The 14,795-nt window shown below is 46.1% G+C and overlaps 1 protein-coding gene across 1 annotated transcript in view; it reads right to left on the bottom strand.

Moving 5' to 3' along the window:
* The window catches only part of LOC127030734 (uncharacterized), a 790,790-nt gene extending 776,457 nt beyond the window's left edge, over window positions 1-14,333 (bottom strand). Inside the window, exon 1 of the mRNA XM_050917470.1 lies at window positions 14,001-14,333. Within this exon, the coding sequence (XP_050773427.1) occupies window positions 14,001-14,318 (318 nt within the window). The 5' untranslated portion in view covers window positions 14,319-14,333. The remainder of the gene's footprint in view (window positions 1-14,000) is intronic.
* Window positions 14,334-14,795: the final 462 nt, after the last annotated feature.

The following is a 14,795-nucleotide window of genomic DNA, read 5'->3' as shown; positions in this document are numbered from 1 at the left end:
AAACCTGCGGGCCGCAGGTTGCCCACCACTGCCATACAGGATGGATTACCTATCTAGCATGCTAGTGGTAGTAGCAAGCATTACAATCACTAGCAAACATTTCCTGGATCAGTCCCTCTATTTGTGGGCAAAGACTTGATACACAGCACTGTAGGAAAATCCCTTTAAACTGACAAAACACAGCCTATTTCTTTTAACAGGCCTGTTCCTTTAGGTAAGGCAGGTCTTAGATACTGCTTTGAAATACCTTGTGTCTTGGGGCTCAGAGAAGATCTTACTTTAGGTCAACTTTATTGCATTTCACTAATTGGTGCCTTGAGAGTTTACTCCTATATGAGAGTATCCATTTGCACTAACCTTATTATGTTTCAGCATATAGCAATTGGTTTATGCTATTGAAAACTAGTTCAACAGATAGTTGTTTAATGGAGAAGGGTATGTGGAGCACTTTCTTGTGACTGAGACCAGATCATCTCATCTCCCATGGGAAAACCTGAAGGAGAGCTTCAGGAGATGAACTCTGTAGGTCATCTAGCTGAGACTTCATCAGGCAGGCTGAAGGAATGGGGCAGAGAAGGGACAATTAGGGGACAGTGTTTTCCACTGCAGAATGAACAAGAGATTCTGACGCAAAACTGCAGATTCCACACAAGACCTGTGGGAGGCCAGGGGTCAGATCTCTGGCAATGAGGGGCTTGCCTAGAAGCTTCAATTCCCCACTAGGGCTGCGGGAGAGGAATAAGATTCATAGAGCACCTGTCCCTGGAATAATGCCGGGGTCCCACAGAGCTGCCCAGGAGTGGCAGGGGACCGTGCTACAGAGGTGTTATCTCCCTTCCATGTAAAAAGAGGGATAGCTGCCTGGATCCAATGTGTACATCCCAGATGGGCCAATCTGGGGTCTGTTTTTATTTCTATTCCTGTCACTTCGTCCCTGTGAGACCTTTGCCAAGTCATTTACAGCTCTCTGTGCTCTCTTTTAACCTTCTCTGAAGCGTTCCTAGAACCAGACCTCCCTGATAGAGATCCTCTGGGGCTAAAAAAGCGCTAAGTGCTAACTCTCAAACAGGTCTATGCAGAGAGTTCTCTGTTCACAATGGCACCAGGGTGAGGGGGCTGCCAGCTACCCTGGCTTTGAGATTTCCATCCCGTGGAGCACATCCACAGGAAACACTTGGCGTTTCCTTTGAACGGCTTCACTGGATTTAATATTTCTTGGTCAGGGGTGGCACGCATGTTACAGACCCTGCACCTTGTGGCCCTGTATCTTTGGCTTGGCATTATGCTCTCTGATTTAATGTAGATGTGCCCTTTTATTCCCCGAACAAGTTTATTCCTTTGTCAGGGGCAGCCCCCTATCAAAGGGCTTTGGTGAGATGGGTGTGCAGAGAATTTATTGCTCAAACAGGTTTATTAGTACACCAGCTATTCTTTTATGCAGACTCCCCTTTATTTCTGCATAAATGGGCTAAGGCAGGGTTCTTGTCTCTACAGAAGGGCACAAAGTGAACCTTCAATGCCCCCTAGTGGTCGGCTGGTGCATCTGGCATCCTGAACATTAATCATAGCAGCAGGAGTGTAAAATTCAATTTTACCTCTCCATTCATTCTGAGATGAGTTGAAGGCCGGCCTTGTACATATGAACCACACTTTACTTCATCAGAGCCTTGGTAACAAATGGAGTGTCTTCTTCGGGGAGTTTAACCATCAGAAAACACTGCGCCAGTTAATTCCACTTGTGCCTAGGGTCAGAGGAGGAGCTCTTGGCATCAGCAAATGCCTCAGCCCTCAACTGCGCAGTAAACTATGTTTTAGAGATTGTTCCTCAATATGAAATGATCAGTCCATTTATCTACTAAAGAAGCTTGTCTCTTTGTTCAGCCTCCCAATATTTTTTCTGCTGACCTGATCTGGACAATAAACCAGAGTCGTCTTAAGATATTCAATTTGTTCAATTTGTTCCTTGAGTGCCTCCGAGCCTGGCTGTCTCTGCTGTCAGCATCCCAGACTCTCTGTAGCTTTCACTTTTGCTCAGAGTTCCTGGGTTTAACTCCCCAAGTCTAAGGGGATTGGAGCCAGCACAAAAAGTGGTGAGAGCCAGTGATTCCAGGAAAGCAGATCACATAAAGGGAGGCAAATTATCTATCTTAGGTACTTCTATGGCCCCATCACCATACTATAGGGTGACCAGACGTCCCGCTTTTATAGGGACAGTCCCGATATTTGGGTCTCTGTCTTATATAGGTGCCACCAACCTGTCCCAATTTTTCACACTTGCTATCTGGTCACTCTACCGTAATATCACAATGCCCCTAATGAAGTAGAGAGGTGCTGTTAACCCCCTATTCAAAATAGGAACTGAGCACAAAGAGGCTCAGTGACTTGCCCAAGTTCACACAGTCTGTGGTGGTGGTGGAAGGACTTGAACCTAGGTCCACCAAGTCCCTGGTGCACTAGCCCCTGGACCACCCTTCCTCTCATAGACAAAGGGCTGAACTTCCCAAACAAGCTGGTCCTTTAACAAAAAGTCCTACAGCCATTACTGCTAATCCAGATACCCTGATTTTCTGTAGATAATCAGCAGAGCAATTCAACATGGATCTGCTCGTATTGCTTCACTGTAATAGTACAGAGCAATCTGAATGCCTTATACAATGCCTTCAATCACGAGAACTAGAGCTGGCTCATGAAAGCTTTTCATTCAAAATGGGTAGATCTTGAGCAGGAAGTTTTCATTTTGTGCCTAATTAAAATGGTCTTTGTTCTCCCTATTTCTATCACTTTTTTTCCAGTGGGGGAAAAAGGTGAGGGAGGAGGAAGGGGTAGATATAGGTGAGCAGTAGGGAAACCTCAATGTCTCTCAATGTAAATCTTTCCATACTTTTCCAATGGAAAAAAATAGTCTTTGCACCCATTTTTCTATCACTTGAACAAAGTGAGGGTGGAGGGGCGCAAGGGAGTGGTTTTTCTTTCCCTCCCTTTCTATAATGGGAAAAGGGAGGAGTAAACCCAAATTCAACCTCTCCGCATAAAAAATTAAAAACAAACAACAAAAACGTTTTAAAAACAAACAAGAAGTGCAACTCAAAACAAGACCATCCATTCAGCTTTTTCTTCAAAATCAAAACATTTCATCCAATGACGCTTTCCCACAAAATTTAGTTTTCAGCAAAACCCCGTTTTCAGCAGGAAAAATCTTCACATGAACTATTTCAACCAGCTCTAACTAGAACCATTGTTAATTCAGGCCAACTTGTCAAAAAACCTTTGCTCTTCCATAAGGCATCTTATCCACAGATCTCAAAGTACTTTACAAACATTAAAGTCCCCCAGTCCCTTAGGAGATAAATATTGCATCCATTTTTACAGCTGAGTAACATAAGGTACAGAAGGGAAATGAATGGCCCACTAAGTAACAGACCCAGGGTGAGAACCCAGAATTCTTAACTAGGTCCCAGCCTCTACAATAAAACTCTTGGGAGGTGGAAGAAGGACTCCATGTAATCAAAGTTTCCACATGGCTGTGTATTTATGAAACGGCAAGAAGCAAGGCATGCTCCATAGAAATCAGTACTGGACAGCTCTCTCAGGCCACAGCACTGCCTGCCAGTTCAGGACCAGCCTTGGGAATGGCAGACCAGTGGGGCATCCATAGCTGTTTTTATGGACTCTGTCCTGGAGTTCTCTATGTGACTATCTCCAGTTGCAGTATTTGCCTGGGAATGGCCAAATTTTGTCCTGTCCAGGACACTGTGACTCACAGTGCACCTGAGGCTGGGATTCCAGTACAGCTTGAAACACCTGCCTTGGCAGAAATTATTGCTCACTTTAGGTACAAGGTCTCCTGGAAGAATTCCAAGCCCTAATGGAAACTTCTCTCAAATGACCAAGAACTGAGTAGTAGTCTTCCATATATTTCAGTCTACTGGCCCTCCTCCTGGCCTGTACAATACATCTTTCCTCTGTATAGCACTCTTCATGCAAACTGTAACCTCTGTTAAATAGAGTTAAGAGCAAACTGTGCCAGTGGGACAGGTACTAAGCGGTACAGGTAACAGACTCTCAGAGGGAGAACGTCTGTGGAGGAAAAACAGGGAGCAGGAGCTACAGAGAAGGATCTCACTAACGATAGTATTACCAGCACCAATTTTGACCACTTGGAGTCTTTCCCAGCAGTCTGGGTGACCTGTTGAAACACAAGCATTACAATATAATCTTCTACAGCTGGCCTTCAGAATTCAAGTGTGCATGGACGACCGTCCCCAGACTTGTTACACAGGCATTGGGAATGCTGACATTAAGGCAGCTGGGAAACAGCCCCAACTCAAAACTGAGAACAGAATCTGGGTACAAACCTACCTTTATCCCAGCTCTTTATTCTTCAATGTAAGTACAGATGAAGATTCCACCAGATGAAGACTCACTGCACAGGATCAGCAGAATTTTCCAAGCAGGGTGGCTCCAAATCACCAATTGTCTTGACAAGCCATGATGCAGGCCCCACCCAAGAGGCCTTCTCCAAAGGGTCTGTCAACTGAAAAGCACAACTAAGGTCAGTGACAGAGCCATAGCTGCTCCCTGCTGGCAGTGTCTCCATGGTAATCTGTGTGGCGTGTAAAATGCAAATAGCCACATGTTATAAACTAGATCTAACCCAGGGCAGCCAATGAGAACTGTAACTACAATTAATGGCAAATAGACCTACCCAGAAAGTACTGAGAGTCCTGTTGCTGGAAACCACACTTGTCTATAAGAACTAATCAACCTCCTGATTTTCCAGAGTGTGAGTTGGCAGGATACCTCTAGGATGGGTATCTGAATCCAACCCAAGTCAGAAGAGCCTGAAAACTGTCCTGCAGCTATCTAGTGGGCTTGATTGACTTTCTAGCATACACGTCCCCTTATTGCTCAGACTAGCTTTGCCAACTGCACAGGCAGATTTTGTGAAAAGGCCAAGGACATCATGCTCTGTAAATAGTGGACTGGATTCATTGTTGCTCTACAGCCCTTTTGACAACCAAGTCATAAAACAGGTGGGACCGGGGAGGTAGGAAGGGAGGCTGGGAGAAAATCTTACTGATTAGGTTGAGGAAAACAAGGGAGTGAATCACATGGCGTCAACAGTATCTTAGCACTAGAAATAAACTAAAAATGTGATGTCAGCATCTCTGCCATGTGTAACCCAGAGCTATTTGTGCTTTATGGAAAGGCTAGGTAGGAGTAGGATGGAGCCAGGAGATGGAAAAGCTATAAGGGGTGGGAGATAAGGCCAGCATTGCTAACTTTCATAATTTTAGGAATCTGACAATATTTGTGTTTCTCAAAGGTCCAGCTCCTGGGATCGTGTGATTATGGGGAAATAAGCTTCTAGCCTTCATGGGTATGGAGAAAAGCTTTGAAAATATGACATGATCGTACCCTAAAGGCTCAGAAATCAGAAGGCAAAGAACCCAAATATTATTATTTTAAGCCAATCTCATGATTTTGTGGGGCCTGATTCACCACTTCTGAAAACTCAGGGTTGGCAATATTGGTAAATACCCCAGAGAATACCCCGGGTGCAAAGAGCTCATATGCCAGATGCCAAGCTCATATGCCAGATGGAGAGCTTGCAGTTAACAGCTACATCATTTGTATTTAAACATTACAGAACCCAGCCATGGGAAGAGGAGGTTACTCATTCTTTGAGATATGTCTCTCTATGGGTGCCCCATGTCAGATGCACATGTGCCACTCAAGCTCTTGATCAGAGATTTTCAGTTAGCAGTGCCCATTCGGCCTGCACATGTGCCCTATGCATCCTTGTGCTGTATACCAAAGCTATATTGGGTGCGCAAGTGAACCGTCCTCAGTTCCTTCTCCACCCAAACATCCCCGAAGGAACAGTCCGACGCAGAGGGTAAAGAGGGCAGGTGGTGGAGTACCCCTAGAGACACATATCTCAAAGAACTACAGTTACTGCACAAAGTGAGTAACGTCCTCTTCTTAAAGTGGTGTCCCTATGGCTGTATTCCCAGATGGAGGAGGTAGCTTTGGAACAGAGTCCAGAATTGAAGATAGTACTGCAGAACCAAGTGCCTCATCAGATCTACAGCATGGATCAGGGCATAATGTTTTGAAAATGTATGTATTGAAACCCATGTAGTGGCCCTATATATTTCAGATACTGGTACATTCTTCAGTAATGCCGTAGATGTTGCCTATGATCTGGATGAATGTGCTATTACCCTTTTGGGGGACGGACCCACATCTGCAGCATCATAACAAATGATAATACATCCAGATATCCATCTTGAAAGTCGCTGAGTAGAGATCGGGGACCTCATGGATATATCCTCAAAGGAAATGAAAAGCCTAGGTGACTTCCTAACTTGCTTGTTAGAAGGCCAATGCCCTTCTAACATCCAGGGTATGTAAACAGGATTCCTGTAGAGAACTGTGTGGCTTTGGGGAAAAGCATTGGTAGGTGAATGGATTGATTAAAGTGGAACTCTAATAGAACATAAAGTAAGACTTTAAGGTGTGGATGTAAAGAGACCTTGTCCTTAAAGAACACATAAAAGGGGGATCTGCCGCCAAGGTTCCAATCTCTACAACCCTATGGGCCAATGTGATGGCTACTGAAAAGGCCATCTTCATAGATAAATGAAATAGAGAACAGGCTGGTATTCATTCAAATGGAGGTCTCATAAGGTAACTGGGTTCAAGGCTGAGGCCTCAGGTCAGGGTAGAGTTTTTAAATCTGTGGATAGAGATTCCCCAACCTTAATAAGCATAGACAATACTGGATGAGCAAATATGGAGAATCCTTCTACCAAAGGATGAAAGGCTGGTATTGCGGCCAAATGGACCTAAATTGAACTAACTGATAACCTTGATTTCTTTATATCCAGCAGACAATCCAGGATGACTGAAAGTGGTACTGAATCAGGCAGGAGGCAGTGAAAATACAACCAGTGAATCTCTTCCAATTCTGCAGGTAAAAAGTGCGGGTTGATCTCTCTACTATTAACACCTGCTGTACTTCTATAGCACAATAGGATTCTAACGCCATGAACCATCTCTTCATCCCAGAGAACTGCTAGGTTGGGATGAAGCACCTGACTTGCATCCTGTGACAGGAGATGAAGAATGGTTGGGAGTTTGAACAATGGTTGGACACATAGGTGAAGCAGGTAAGGGTACCAAGCTTGTCTTGGCCAGGTCAGCATTGTATGGATAAGTCTGGCTCTGTCCTGTCTGATTTTGTTTGTCACCCTTACTATAAGCAATGTTGGAGGAAATGCATAGAACATACTCTCTTCCAAGACAGAAGAAAGGCACCTCCCAGGGAATGATGGCCCAGACCCCTTAGAGCAGACCCAGACCTCTCGGGTCTATGCTTGCCTTCCTTGCTGGTAGAAGGTACCAAGGCCCTATCAGAGCCACGTTTCTCCTTCACATTCTGGAACCTTACAGACTTGCTGGTACCAGAGGAGTCGTCCTTCAACTCAACAGCACTGAGTCGAGAGGTCATGGCTCCAGAGTCTGTAGATCTCGGCTGGGACCTGGACTTTTCCAGAGCTGGATCCTTAAGGTGAGAGTCCACGTTCCTCTTTTTGGAAGCCTTCCCTGAAGTCTCCAGAGTCTTCCCTTTCTTAGGGGAAACCAGCACCAAGGTAGGAGGGGCCCTGGATCTATCTGGAGACAGAGATATAAGTGAGGGACGTGTCTCCTCACCTGACTCAGAAGCTGGCCAAAGGGACTGTTCCATCATTAGCAGTCTGCATTTAATCTGTTTCTCCTTGCCCTGGACATGAGGGCCAGGCAGAAGTCGCACCTCTGGGTAATGTGAGAGTCCCCCAAGAGACAGGCACACTTAGAGTGGCTGTCGCTCACAGGTATAGCCTCTCAGCAGAAGATGCAATGTTTGAAACCTGGCAAGCAGGCATGCCCTGACAGGAAAACAATAAGTCTCTCCAAGAGGAAAGTAGATGACAATCATCCCACTACTTATCTGACTAACTATAAGTACACTAACAACTAACTATAAACTATAAAAACAATCATAATGACTACAGAAATATTAGGAAAGCTGAGGCACACTCAAGATGGACACTCAAGGGCTCTGTCTCAGGATGAGGCAGTTGAGAAGGAACTGAGGACGGTTTGCCTGTGCACCCTTATATAGATTCAGGATCCAGCAGGAAGATGCACAGGGTGCATACATGGACCAAACAGGCACCACTAACTGAAAATCCCTGAGCAAGGGCTCAAGAGGCACATGCACACCTGAAGTGGAGCGCCCACAGAGACAAAACTCAAAGAACCACCTGCTGTGAGCCTCAGCCAGTCACAGTCAGTTCTCTCCCCTGCAGCCCAAACTGGAGGGTGATCTTTGGCCTTGTCAGTCACGCCCTAGGTAAGCTGTGCAGCCGCATGGCCATGCAGCAGGATATTTAGTGCTGCGCAGGTCCCCTGGCCTGGCCAAACCCCTCCCGTGGCCCGGCAAGAGAAGGCCCAGCCCTGTCCCGGCCCCACCAAAGCTGCCGTGACAGGGACAGGTGCCTCTCCCCCAGTCCGGCCTAGCTCCGCAGGAGCAGCTGGGGAGAGGCGCCCCTCCCCCCCAGACCAGGTGCTGCTGCGGGGAGAGAGATCTGGGAAGAGTCCTCTCTCCCCATTGTAGCCCCAGGGCAGCCTCACCCCAGAGCCAGCACCCTGCAGCCAGAGCCCTCACCTCCCTATACACCCCAACCCTCTGCCCCAGCCCTGAGCCCCCTCCCACACTCCGAATCCCTCAGCCCCACCCAGCCACATGAATTTTGTTATGTGCACCAATATGGAGGTGATGTGTCCCACATAACCTCCATATTGGTGCACATAACAAAATTCCTTCCACACATGGGTGGGAAAAATTAGAGGGAATGTGGGAAAAATTAGAGGGAATGCTGGAGACGCCCACCTTCTTATGTAACTGACGTAGTTGCTCTATATCACACCTCACAGCATCCCAGGTGTTAGGTGTGGGAGCAGAGACGGGAGACTGGGGCCAGGGAAACGGGGCCCAACTGGATCGATGATTCTGATACACATAGGGGCCGGTGAAGTGGCCCCCAGCTGTTCCTCCTCCTGCACTGCCCCAAAATCCTCCCCTCTGTATAAGTGGTCCCTGCAGCTTGGAGCCAAGCTGTAGGTGCGGAGTGCTATGCAAAGCTGGCACTAGCACTGCATACACTGAACCTGTTCTGGGGATTCCCAGGCAGCTTCACTCTACAGAGCTGGCAACCCGGCCTTTCCACCAGCGCTAAGTTCTTTAAGAACTTAAAGAGCAAAAAGGCCTATGCACACCACCCCCAAGAGCAGCTGAAGTTAAGCCTATAGAGGTGCTAGAATAAGCTTTTTGTAGAGCCGGAAAGGGAGATCTACAAGACTGGGGATGCTGTTCTTGTCCTACATGTCGCTGGAAATTAACAGCTCTGCCAAGACTTACACTCAAGCAGAACAGGACACTTTCTCTTCCAAGCTCCCTCACATCTAACCAGAAGTCTCTCTAAAATCAGAAGACTTTGCAGCCACTCTGATCAACCCCCCTCCCTGGCACCTGATCATAGAAAGTCCCTTTCCCATTAGCAATCTTCCTGCCATGCAAAGGGTTAAGTGATCAATAGCTGCAATTTCCAAGAAACTGAAACAGTTTCTAGTAAGACAAGTTCATCCCCTGCCTGCTCTCCGGCTCTGCACACATGTAATTTGGCTCTAAAATACATCCCTGGGGTCTCCTCCCCGACCAGCACCTTCCCAGGGGAGCAATGAAGAGCCCCTCTTGGTGTTCAGACCAATTGGATGGTTATCAGTGGCTATCAGCAACACCACTTTATACTGTCTGAGCCTGTATTTACATTTCAGGCTTGTTAGTGCGATCAATGCTTTGCAGAAATACTAACCCTAATCTATGGCAAACTCATGACATCAGAGGTTTGTTGTCTCTGGCTCAGGGTTTGGCTCCCTGGCTAACAGTCAGTCCTTAAAATGCCAAAGAGCTTCTCGGCTATGTGAGATGGAGATGCTGATACCACATTTCTAATTCCTTTCTTATAGTTCTAAGCAACTTCTTGGCACAGTTTTACTCATTTTCTTTTTATCCTCCTACACCCCCTACTTATTTGCATTACACCGATATCTAGAGACCTTAACTCATATCCCAGCCCTTTGGCACAACGTGCAAACACACAGTGCAAAGATCCCTGCCCCAGTAAGCTTGCTATCTAAATAACCAAGATAAAAGGTAGGGAGAGGAGGGACTACTCTCATTTTACAGATGCGGGGAGGGGACTGAGGCACAGAGACTAAGTCACACTTGCCAAGCTCACATTTAGTCTGCAGCAGAGGTGGCAATTAAGCTTAGATCTCCTCAGCTCCAGGCCAATGCCCTAACCCCAACTATCCTTCCTCTGCCAAGCAGGTTCCAGATAAGTAGGTCTCCTAGCCACTTAACTCTCTGGGTCATTTAAAAACTCCTGATAGCCTGTTACATCCTGTGGAAGGGAAGGAGAGCAATATCTGATTCTTAAGCATTATACATCCCAGCTGGTTCTGTGAAGCTTAGACTCATAGACTCTAGGACTGGAAGGGACCTCCAGAGGTCATCGAGTCCAGTCCCCTGCCCTCATGGCAGGACCAAATATTGTCTAGACCATCCCTAATAGACATTTATCTAACCTACTCTTAAATATCTCCAGAGATGGAGATTCCACAACTTCCCTAGGAAATCTATTCCAGTGTTTAACTACCCTGACAGTTAGGAACTTTTTCCTAAAGTCCAACCTAAATCTCCCTTGCTGCAGTTTAAGCCCATTGCTTCTTGTTCTATCATTGGAGGCTAAGGTGAACAAGTTTTCTCCCTCCTCCTGATGGCACCCTTTTAGATACCTGAAAACTGCTATCATGTCCCCTCTCAGTCTTCTCTTTTCCAAACTAAACAAACCCAATTCCTTCAGCCTTCCGTCATAGGTCATGTTCTCAAGACCTTTAATCATTCTTGTTGCTCTTCTCTGGACCCTCTCCAATTTCTCCACATCTTTCTTGAAATGTGGTGCCCAGAACTGGACACAATACTCCAGTTGAGGCCTAACCAGCGCAGAGTAAAGCGGAAGAATGACTTCTCGTGTCTTGTTTACAACACACCTGTTAATGCATCCCAGAATCACGTTTGCTTTTTTTGCAACAGTATCACATTGTTGACTCATATTAAGCTTGTGGTCTACTATGACCCCTAGATCTCTTTCTGCCATACTCCTTCCTAGACAGTCTCTTCCCATTCTGTATGTGTGAAACTGATTGTTCCTTCCTAGGTGGAGCACTTTGCATTTATCTTTATTGAACTTCATCCTGTTTACCTCAGACCATTTCTCCAATTTGTCCAGATCATTTTGAATTTTGACCCTGTCCTCCAAAGCAGTTGCAATCCCTCCCAGTTTGGTATCGTCCGCAAACTTAATAAGCGTACTTTCTATGCCAACATCTAAATCATTGATGAAGATATTGAACAGAACCGGTCCCAAAACAGACCCCTGCGGAACCCCACTTGTTATACCTTTCCAGCAGGATTGGGAGCCATTAACAACTACTCTCTGAGTACGGTTATCCAGCCAGTTATGCACCCACCTTATAGTAGCCCCATCTAAATTGTACTTTCCTAGTTTATCTATAAGAATATCATGCGAGACTGTATCAAATGCCTTACTAAAGTCTAGGTATATCACATCCACCGCTTCTCCCTTATCCACAAGGCTCGTTATCCTATCAAAGAACGCTATCAGATTAGTTTGACACGATTTGTTCTTTACAAATCCATGCTGGCTATTCCCTATCACCTTACCACCTTCCAAGTGTTTGCAGATGATTTCTTTGATTACCTGCTCCATTATCTTCCCTGGCACAGAAGTTAAACTAACTGGTCTGTAGTTTCCTGGGTTGTTTTTATTTCCCTTTTTATAGATGGGCACTATATTTGCCCCCTTCCAGTCTTCTGGAATCTCCCCCGTCTCCCATGATTTCCCAAAGATAATAGCTAGAGGCTCAGTTACCTCTTCTATTAACTCCTTGAGTATTCTAGGATGCATTTCATCAGGCCCTGGTGACTTGCAGGCATCTAACTTTTCTAAGTGATTTTTTACTTGCTCTTTTTTTATTTTCTCTTCTAAACCTACCCTCTTCCCGTAAGCATTCACTATACTAGACATTCCTTCAGACTTCTCAGTGAAGACTGAAACAAAGAAGTCATTAAGCATCTCTGCCATTTCCAAGTCTCTCGTTACTGTTTCCCCCTCCTCATTGAGCAGTGGGCCTACCCTGTCCTTGGTCTTCCTCTTGCTTCTAATGTATTGATAAAAAGTCTTCTTGTTTCCCTTTATTCCCATAGCTAGTTTGAGCTCATTTTGTGCCTTTGCTTTTCTAATCTTGCCTCTGCATTCCTGTGTTATTTGCCTATACTCATCCTTTGTAATCTGACCTAGTTTCCATTTTTTATATGACGCCTTTTTATTTTGTAGGTCACGCAAGATCTCGTGGTTAAGCCAAGGTGGTCTTTTGCCACATTTTCTATCTTTCCTAACCATCGGATTAACTTGCTTTTGGGCCCTTAATAGTGTCCCTTTGAAAAACTGCCAATTTTCCTCAGTTGTTTTTCCCCTCAGTCTTAATTCCCATGGGACCTTACCTATCAGCTCTCTGAGCTTACCAAAATCCGCCTTCCTGAAATCCATTGTCTCTATTCTGCTGTACTCCCTTCTACCCTTCCTTAGAATTGCAAATTCTATGATTTCATGATCACTTTCACCCAAGCTTCCTTCTACTTTCAAATTCTCAACAAGTTCCTCCCTATTTGTTAAAATCAAGTCTAGAACAGCTTCCCCCCAGTAGCTTTTTCAACTTTCTGAAATAAAAAGTTGTCTGCAATGCAGTCCAGGAACTTATTAGATAGTCTGTGCCCCACGGTGTTATTTTCCCAACATATATCTGGATAGTTGAAGTCCCCCATCACCACCAAATCTTGGGCTTTGGATGATTTTGTTAGTTGTTTGAAAAAAGCCTCATCCACCTCTTCCACCTGATTAGGTGGCCTGTAGTAGACTCCCAGCACGACATCACCCGTGTTTTTTACCCCTTTTAGCCTAACCCAGAGACTCTCAACACTTCCGTCTCCTATGTCCATCTCCACCTCAGCCCAAGTGTGTACATTTTTAATATATAAGGCAACACCTCCTCCCTTTTTCCCCTGTCTATCCTTCCTGAGCAAACTATACCCACCCACACCAAATTCCAGTCGTGTGTATTATCCCACCAAGTTTCAGTAATGCCGATAATGTCATAGTTGTATTTATTTATTAGCACTTCCAGTTCTTCCTGCTTATTACCCATACTTCTTGCATTTGTATATAGGCATCTAAGATACTGGTTTGATCTTGCCTCTCAGCTTTGCCCTGACCCTCCTTCCTCTCTGCCATTATAGCCCGTGCTCCCTCCTGTTTCCAACCCATCTCCCAGGTCTTGTTCCCCACTTACCTGTGGGCTTTGCTCACCTGTCCCCATCGAACCTAGTTTAAAGCCCTCCTTACTAGGTTAGCCAGTCTGTGCGCAAATAAGGCCTTTCCCCTCTTCGAAAGGTGAACGCCATCTGTTCCTAGCAATCCTTGCTCAAATAGCATCCCGTGGTCGAGGAAGCCAAAGCCCTCCTGGCGACACCATCTTCGCAGCCAGGCATTCACCTCCACGATGCATCTGTCTCTGCCCGGACCCCTACCTTCAACAGGAAGAATCGAAGAGAATACCACCTGCGCTCCAAACTCCTTAACCCGTACTCCCAGAGCCCTGTAATCACTCTGGATCTGCTCAGTGTCACACCTCGCAGTATCATTTGTGCCCACATGGATGAGTAGCATGGGGTAGTAGTCAGAAGGCTGGATAATCCTCGACAATGCCTCTGTAACATCTCGGATACGGGCCCCTGGCAGGCAGCACACCTCCCGGGATGAACGGTCAGGGCGACAGATGGGTGTCTCCGTTCCCCTCAGCAGAGAGTCTCCAACCACCACTACCCTACGTTTCTTATCAGTGGTGGCAGCAGACCTCCCAGCCTTAGGGGTACGAGGCTTCACCTCCTTAACTGTTGGGGGTGATTCCTTCTCTCCTGTATCAAGAAGAGCATAACCGTTATCTTTTACCACAGCAGGAGGGTTCGCAGCAGAGGTGGAGCACTGCCTGCTGCTAGAAGTAACCAGCTGGCTGTGTCCACCCTGAGCCTCCTCCTCCACTGGTGTGTCAGATACACCCTGAGGCATCTCCTCCTCCACTGGTGTGTCGGTAGTCCTGTGAACTGGGACAGCTACATCAGCTGTCTCCACATGGATATAGTTGCTCCATTCCAGTTGGTGGAATCAACCTGTTGGCCACCAGGCGTGCAGGAAAAATCTCACACTACCTGAAAAAGCTGAGAAAATCTGAGAGACCTTTGCAACTCCTTGTTTTGCATTTGACCTCATTAAAGATCTACTTGTATTTGTTTTAATAACTTTTCACCTCTACATACCCCGTCAAGTCAGTAGGGATTGAAAAATGTTGGCATTTGCTGGCTGTTAGATGACCTAACCCACATGGAAATAAGCTCAGTACAGGTCCCAGTGGTCAAGGATCCACAGCTCCAAAACAACCACAGCTGGTAGTAATTGACCCCTTTGCTGGCAGTCCAGGGAGAGAGGCCACGCAGCAAATGGTGCATGGAGACTGAACTCCTCATTCAGCCCCCACAGGTACACTCT

This window comes from Gopherus flavomarginatus, chromosome 11 (genome assembly GCF_025201925.1).
Source record: "Gopherus flavomarginatus isolate rGopFla2 chromosome 11, rGopFla2.mat.asm, whole genome shotgun sequence".
Taxonomy (NCBI): Eukaryota; Metazoa; Chordata; order Testudines; family Testudinidae; genus Gopherus; species Gopherus flavomarginatus.
This window is presented reverse-complemented; position numbering and strand designations above follow the sequence as displayed.